The sequence below is a fragment of the Alexandromys fortis genome, unplaced genomic scaffold (assembly GCF_014885135.2).
Source record: "Alexandromys fortis isolate MF-2015 unplaced genomic scaffold, M_Fortis_MF-2015_v1.1 scaffold_2_1_26212458, whole genome shotgun sequence".
NCBI classification, from domain to species: Eukaryota; Metazoa; Chordata; class Mammalia; order Rodentia; family Cricetidae; genus Alexandromys; species Alexandromys fortis.
The window spans coordinates 1959469-1967895 of NW_026067930.1; the positions used below are offsets into that span (position 1 = coordinate 1959469).

The 8427-nt window shown below is 49.1% G+C and overlaps 1 protein-coding gene across 4 annotated transcripts in view; it reads left to right on the forward strand.

The window, feature by feature from the left end:
• The window catches only part of LOC126503588 (lymphocyte antigen 6D-like), a 39741-nt gene extending 31516 nt beyond the window's left edge, over window positions 1-8225 (forward strand). For 3 of the 4 annotated variants that reach the window (XM_050145394.1, XM_050145397.1, XM_050145393.1), the window contains 2 exons: window positions 6192-6293; window positions 6936-8225. In XM_050145394.1, the coding sequence (XP_050001351.1) occupies window positions 6192-6293; window positions 6936-7120 (287 nt within the window). In that variant the 3' untranslated portion in view covers window positions 7121-8225. Of the gene's footprint in view, window positions 1-5281; window positions 5391-6191; window positions 6294-6935 lie in introns of those variants that run through there. The other variant, XM_050145396.1, reaches the window with a different exon arrangement.
• The last annotated feature ends 202 nt before the right edge of the window (window positions 8226-8427 follow it).

An 8427-nucleotide genomic window follows, 5' to 3' on the forward strand; every position in this document is an offset into this window, starting at 1 on the left:
AATTTTCAATTCGACATATCAAAAGGTTTATAAAAAAAAAACAGACATATGGCCCATTCAAAGGCCCCCAAACAAAAAAATTAACCGAAACTTCACTTGAGAACGACCAGAGAACAGACATGGTAGACAGAGACACTAAGATGATCTTAAAAATGCCCAAGAGAATGAAGGAAGATGTGGGGACAGCCCAGAAATTGAGGTGTCAACAAAATGAGAACACCAGAAAGGAACCAAGAAGTCGCTCTGAAGCTGAGAAGTAAAGCTTGTGAAATAGCTGAAGTAGGAGCCGAAGGCAGCCCCGAGGGGAATCAAGACTGGCGACTGGACTGAGGAGCGGACAGTGCATGATACGGAGCAGAATCTGGGGACCCAAGGCTGTCACCAGGCAGACCGAAGGACACGCTGGGAATCCAGGAGGCGAGAGAAAGGTCTAGAGAGGTTGTTGGGGGAAACATGCTGGAGAGTCCCCAGTTTAAAAAAAAAAAAAAAAAGAATTCCAACAGCCAAGAAGTTCAGTGGATTCTAAGATGGTGGCATAGTGACCCACACTGAGGCATTCCAACAAACGTCTGAAAGCTAAAGACAAAGAGAATTTCAAAGCAGCGCGTTAGAAAGAACCCTTCACAGACAAGGGTCCTCAGCGAGGCTGTCCACACATTTCCCACAGACCCTCTGGCGGGAGAAGGTCGTGGTCTACAGATTGCTAAAGTGCTGAGAGGAGATAAGAAGGACTCTCAAGGCCAAATCTTACATTCAGCATCCCGTTCTAGGAAGCGAAGGCATTCCCAGACAGGCACTAGCTGGGGGAAGCTGTCGCTACTGGGCCTGCCTGCTGCAGCCCACACGCAAGGGAGACACTGCAAGGCAACCAAAAGTCATGGGGAGAATAAAGGTCTCAGAAGGGGAAGTGTGAGGGCAATTAGGAAGTAACATTTACAATTGGATATGACTCCAGTTCCCCTACAACATTCATGAGACTGGGGAATAATAAGGAAATCATTCCAAAGCTGCCGTTGTTAGGGTCCAAGAAACCATGAAAAGCCGGGTTTGAGCAAGCCAAAAATTTAGTTAGCAAAAACTGATATCGTGGAGGTGGCAGAGTTCAGGCTTCAAACCATGCTGCTCAAGCCCAGGGGTAGCAGCCAGTTTTAAAGGGGAAAACCACAAAGACAGTCCCATCTAATCATAATGTAATACAGCGAGTAGTTGGGGACTTTCCCTGGTGACACACTTTCAGCCTAACAGGGAGTTCTGTAATTTGGTGGTTTGGACTGGCTCTTGACCAACAATCAGATGGGTGTGTAATGTTTATGGTTTATGGTTTACACCTGTGTGAGGGGCTTGTGGTGTTGCAGTCTAGCCTTAGGAAATTGTGGGTAGCATCTCAGGGCAGAGTGGCAGCCTGGAGTATCTGTTGCTAGCTATAATTTGGTTTGGAAACCCACATTTTGTTTTTTACATGTCACAGAGATTAGTAAATTGAAACAATGGTTAATTAATGATTTGGGATGCATGGTTGGATAGAACGTAATGTTGTGATACCAATATCGTACTGGACTGAGCTGAGGCTAGACCTCTAAAGGAGAGGGGTTTTACATGCTGTTGAAATTGATGGGTGTATATACAACAGGTGTGGAGTGTTACTTTATGATGTTTAACGTAACCACAAAGAATTGCTACTCTATGTCTTATATGAGCGCCACTGTGAAAGTCAACCCAACCAAAAGCCAACGATAACCAGGACACATGGGACAGAAATGAGAAATTTAGGTTTCTGTCCTGCCCAGACTTTCTGAAATAATCACACAGAAACCAAATTATTTGCAATACAGTTTGGCCAATAGCTTAAACGTATTTCTGGCTGTTATATCCAAAACTAGCCTATCTCCTTTAATCTGTGTATCACCATGTGACTGTGGCTTACCGGGTAAAGTTTCATCCTGAGCATCTGTCTCCAGAGGGGCTCCATGGCTTCCTACTGACTCCGCCTTCTTCCTCCCAGCATTTAGTTTAGTTTCCCCCACCTAGCTAAGTTCTGCCTTGCTATAGGTTCAAAGCAGTTCCTTTATTAATCAATGGCAATCATAGCATACAGAGGGGAATCCCTCATCATCAGTGCTTAACGGGGACAACTTCTGTCTAGACAGATGAAAACATTCTGTGGATTATTAGTAGATAACGATGGTGGGTCATCACTCATGATGAGTGGATGGTGATGGTGGCTCAACATGAATGTTCTTACTGCCACTCAACTGTTTGAATAGCTACAGAGGTAAGGTAGATGCTTATGTGTGTTTTGCCACCATAATAAAGTTTTATTAAAAACCAACTCACGACACTAGGTGTGGCAGTCCACGTTTGTGCTATCTGCTCTCTGGAGGTGGAGGGAGGAAGATCAATAGTTCAAGTCCATCCTGGACTACATGTAACCAAAACAAAGAAGACTTCCAGAAAATAGACAGACACACCTTTTCTTAGTGCCGCATCCTTGGTGAAGACAGCATCAGGACACAGTGACCTAGAATCCCAGAGACAAAGGGTCCAGGTGTGGGTCCTGTACACCCCTTCCTCTTTCTGTCTGTTTCTCTCTGCCTGCCTGTCTGTCTGTCTGCTTTTTGACACGGTCTCTTACTGGCATGGAGATCACCAAGGAGGCTAGACTGACTGTCCCGCAAGCCTCTGGGACCGATCTATCTGTACTTCTCGATTGCTGGAATTATAGGCACATACCACCACACCCAGCTTCTCATGTGGGTTCTCTGGAGACCAAACTCCAGATCTCGTGCTTGCAAAGCAAGCACTACGCTGATGGAGCCACCTCCCCAGCCTTCTGCCTCTACAAAGGTTCCATAATGACATTTAGGACTCTTAGTGTCATCTCCCCATGCCTAAATCTTTAGCTTATTCCCATCTAGTCAATCACCTTTGGGTGAGGCAGGGCACCTACACTGCTAGGCTTGGAATGTGATCAGCTCCATTCCTGGCGGGTTGTAGCCCTGTGTAAGTTGTCTAGAGGAACCAAGACAACAAACAGGCCTTCGAGGCTGGCAGCTATGACTGGTCAAGGTGTTGCCTAAGTCCCTTATCTGGAATGTGTGCCTCACCAGGATAACCCCTGAGCCTCGTTAACCAGAAGAGGTAATCATGACAGCAGAGTGGCTGAGGTCATGCAGCCTTTAACCTTAGAGGGTTCGTCTGGGAGGTGTTATGAAGTCAGCCACTTCCCTGGATACATGACCATGTGTAAAAGGCTCTCACTGCACAGCTGGCTCAGGCAGAAGGCCGTTGTGCTTGGCTGCTGGCCAAGTTCTGGGTAGGATGTGATCCTGTCACTGTTGGGGTGGGTATGGTAACTAGCCAGTCTAAATGACTGGGACCCCAGCAGGGGAGCAAGACACAAGCCTGGGGCACAGCAGGATACTTTCTTTGTCCTGGGAGCCTAGGAGTGTGCCAGGGGAAAATTCTCCTCAATGGGCAGATGAAGCCTCCAGGGGGAGGGAAGCCATAACTCACAGAACAGCCTGGCTGGTCCCTTTTCCCTTTGGGCTTTCTATTTTGTTGCCATAAAATGGGATCCTGCAAGTTGGGAAGGAAGACCAGTGTTTACACTTGGCATCACTGAATATCTTTACAGAGCTGAGCTCTGCTCAACCTATGAACATTACCAACATGCTTTCATACCCCTGCCTCCCAGCATCTCCATCCTGTTGCTTCTAATACCCCTAGTCTATTGATACCCAGTATCCCCAGTTCACTGGCTCCACAACTTCCCCAGTTCACTGCCTCCCAGCATCCCCAGTCCACTGTCCCCCAGCATCCCCAGCCCACTGTCCCCCAGCATCCCCAGCCCACTGTTCCTCAGTATCCTCAACCCAGTGTCCCACAGTATCCCTAGCCCACTGTCCCCCAGCATCCCCGGTCCACTGATACCCAGAATTCCCAACCCACTGCCCCTCAGCATTCCCAGTCCACTGACAACCAGAATTCCAAGACCACTGGTCCCCAGCATCTCCAGTTCACCGACATCCAACATCCCCAGCCCACTGATATCCAGCATCCTTAGCCCATTGCCCCCCAACATTCTGAGCTCAATATTCTCCATTGTGCCTCATTTTATCCTGCCTGTGGTGTGAATGTCACTGTGGATTCCTCTTCTGTCCCCTGGCAGGCCATAGAGGGAACCCTCCCTGGACTTATTGGAGGAACTGAGGAGCCTGAAGGTGCTCTGAGGAGGTCGGTTTCATACCCTTCTCTCTTTCACACTTTGCAATTATGAACAGGGTCTAGACCCTGTTGAAACTTGGGGAGGAAAAGGCTTATTTTGGTAACACTTCTGTACCACAGTTCATCTTCAAAGGCAATCAAACAGAAAACTCAAATAAATAAGAACTCAAACAAGGTAGTAAACTGGAGGCAGGAACTGATGCAGAGACCATGGAGGGGTGCTGCTTACTGGCTTGCTCCTATGCTCAGTCCGCTTTCTTGTAGAACACAAGACCACCAGCCCAGGGATGTCCCCATCCACAATGGACTGGGCCATTCCCCACCAATCACTAATTAAGAAAATCCCCCCCCTACAGGCTTGCTTACAGCCCCATTTTATGGAGGCATTTTCTCAACTGAGGCCCTCCTTTCTCAGATGACTCTAGCTTGTGTCAAGTTTACATAAAACTAGCCAGCACATGAGCCGAATTCTATCCCCTCAAAATCATATGTTGAGATCCCTAGCGCCCAGTCCCTCGGGTTGGGACTTTTGGGAAACTGCCCTCTAATAGACTATTAAGGCACATGGAAGTTACTTATATGATCCAATCCAATCCGGCAGGCATTCTGTCTAGAAGAGGTCAGGACACAGGCACACAGAGAGGGTGACGTGTGAGGATATGAAGGGGAAGTTGCCCTCTATATACCAAGGAGTGGAATTTTGAGAGGATGTCACCTATAGGCACTGTGACTTGGGGCTCCTTCTTCCTCCACCAAGAGAAGACAATTTCCCAGTGTTTCAACCCAGCCTGAAGCATCTTCTAAGATGGACAAGGGACTGACAATGGTCCCTGGATGATGGCCTGACTGGAGTAGGAGCAACACAGCCGGATGGGGTTAGGTGGGGGCTTAGGGAGCAGGAGAAAGGGAGGATGGACATGTGGAAAAGGGATTGGAGCACCAGACAAGGCAATCTTGGAAGTGTTTACCTTTCAACCACACCCTTAGAGGTGACACATGTCAGAGGTGGGAGAGGGACCGAGGCCCCACCCACCACAGCAGGAGGAACTATAAAGACAGGCTGGTCCAGCACTAGCCTCATCCAGACACACGCTCTGCTTGCCCATCGCCCAAGATGAGGACTCATCTGCTTTGGTTGTTGCCCCTGATTCTGCTGGGCTCCTCAGGTAAGCCAGGAAGTAGGAACCCTGTCCTAGGTCACCAGAGTCCCTTAGGAGTCTGGCTGACATCCCGACCTGGCTGGACCTGCCTCCAGATGATGTGGTCCTGCTGGCCAGAGGAGGTTCTGGTATAGGGGACAGGACCTGCTGCAGGCCTCAGCCAGGCTGCCTGAGCTGGGAGTGGGACACAGTCTAGCTGTGGAACCCTTTTGTGGTACCTTCACTAGCCTTAAAATTATTTCATTACATTTATATTCTCTCTCTCTCTCTCTCTCTCTCTCTCTCTCTCTCTCTCTCTCTCTCTCTCTCTGTGTGTGTATGTATGTGGTCATGTCAAAGTGTGCATGTGGAGATCAGGGGACAACTTGTTGGAATTAATTCTCTTCCACCATGTGAGTTTTTGGAGATTGAGCTCAGATCTTTGGGGGGCTCGGCAGCAAGCTCTACCATCTCACTGGTTCTCCCTACTCGTCTTTTCTATCAAGTCTAGATATTCTGTTGGACTTACTGTCTCTTTTGCCAAGTCTTGTGGGATTAGCATCATGTGGCTGGTGACCTTTTGTTGTGGGTTATGACCAGCAGCATGGACTGACTGCTGGTTGCTTAGAGCTTTGGTTTCCTGGACCAGAGACAGCCCTATGCTCCCGTGCCTCAGTGTGGCTGCTGAGGGGCTGTCCATGTAGGTGATCGGGGGACAGAATGGGTTGCTCGGTGGTTAGTGCTTCCCACAGAAATGTCTGTGCCTCCTGTGCTGTCTGGTGTGGTTATGGAATGCCTCCATCTCTGACCCCAGCTGTGTCCCTCCAGCTCAGGCGCTGAGATGTCACGAGTGTAGTACCACCGCAGGAAGCTGCTACAACCCTAGATCTTGCAGCGACAAGAGCCGCTATTGCTTGACCACCTGGTATGGTGAGTACCTTGGTCCTAGGTGGGTGGGACAGGGGATGGAACCTTTCATTTGGCACCCGGGGATGCTAGGGTAAGGCAACTTGCTGGTAGAGTTGGGGGGGGGGGGAGAGATATGGCCCTGAGAGTTCTCTCAGTTGTTGAGAGGTTTTGAGTGCACTGCCCTCCCTTCAAAATGGAACCAACGGTACTGTTTTAGAGTGAGTGGGATATTCCAAGCGAGCCACCGTATGTAGTGCAGACACGTGAAACGTGCAATTCTAACCCTTCCCAAGAAGGCTGGCTGCTCAGAAAGGAAAGGGGAGAGAAGTCGGGAGTGGGTAACCCTAGGCGCATTCCTGAGCCCTGACCTTGGATCCCACTTTTAGTCCTAATTCAGGTCATATTCTGAACCTTCTATCTGGTCACAATCTGAGTCTTGGTCTTCATCACAATGATCTGTGACCCTGGGTTACATATTAATCCTTAATTTTGACCACATACTGAGCCTTGTTTCTGGTCACAACCTGAGTTTGACCCTCCTGACTTCTTGCTGGGGGTCCCTCTGAACTGGAAGTTGTAGGTGGCCTGGGTTTGTTAGTAGGGCCAGGAGTGGGTCTTATAGGTCTCTCAGTAAATGGCTCCCCTTCTGCCCTCTGTTTCCAGCACCCCCAGGCCAGCAAACGCTCATTACAAGAACATGTGGATTTACCTGTCCCGATGTCCTTCAGAACCAGAATAACTCCAAGGCCTCCTGCTGCAACACAGACCTCTGCAACAGTACCGTGAGCCTTCACGCGAGCTGGGTGCTGCTGATCCTCAGTGTCTGCTTTATCTATCTCAGCCGATAAGAGCAGAACTCCCACGTAGGCTTAGACGCTGCTGCTCAGAGCCAGGTGTCATCATGTGACTGAAATGTTTCATAGCCTTAGGTGTGGTACTTCTACTCCAGTCAGAAGGATTCTAAGAGAGAATGTTCACTGAGTACAATCACAAGAGCTGAAGATGGGGGCCCTGGAGCCGGACCACAGGCAGAGGCTTTAGGCTGAAGGAGACCCTCGCCACTGTCCAGGGTGCTGTATGTGGCGCTCTGTCTCCAAGGTCGCCATCTGCTGGCCTCCAAGTGCTGGTGCAAGGAAGACATCATGGCTGTGAATCTGTTACCGGGGATTGTGGAAGGCCACCCAGGAGGCGAAGTGAACTGTTTGGGGGGCTTCTTCTTTTCATATATCCCACGGCTCCCTCCTTGCAACTACCTCAGAGGACCTGAGTCTGAGCATCACCACTTCAAAAGAGCTGAGCTCCACTGCATGTTACCTGCTGATTCCTGAACCGGTAGTGAAGTTTGCTGCTTTAACCTGAGTTCAAAGATTCCTGGCAAATGAAAACCCTGCAGAGAGGCCCCCAGTCCGGCTGTGGGCGAAGGGCAGATGCTGGAACAGTTTCTCCTTGAACAAGGCGTAGGTCAACCCTGGTATTAGCACAGTTGTTATGTGCGATGCCATCTATGTAGCCTACAGCCCCCAGGATCCCTTACCCTTCGGATGGACCCTGAGGATTCTATTCTAGGATGACAAGAATCTCATCAGGACTTCAGGAGCTTCTGTGATCTCCAGTCTATTCGGAAACAAAGGACAGTCACAATTGGGAGGGTGAGGGCAGGCTTTGTCCAGCTGTGAAGCCTGAGGGATTTCTGCTGTGGAATAATCCTTCTGCATGTTGTGAACATGTGTTGTCCTCATTGTTAATAAAAATGAACTGGCCGATAGCTAGGCAGGGCTTTCAGGGCAGAGAGAATGCCGAAAAGAAGGGCAGGGTCTGAGGAGTCTTGAACCAGATGTGGAACATGGGAAGTTCATAGATGAGGGAAACAAACCTTGGAACAGCAATAGATTAATAGAAATGGGTTAATTTCAGTTGTAAGAGCTGGTTTAAGATAAGCCTAAGCTATTGGTCGGATATTTATAATTAATATTAAGTCTCTATGTGGTTATTTGGGAGTAGCTGCTAGGACACAGAGAAACTCCACCTACATGTTTTCTCCCTTCTCTGCCTGTGGTCCAGCCCCAGGACTCCATCAGTCAGCTCTAGTGATTGATTGTACATTCTCCATCAAAGAGGAGCTGCCCCTTCCAGTGTGTGTCTGCTTCTCTGCCCA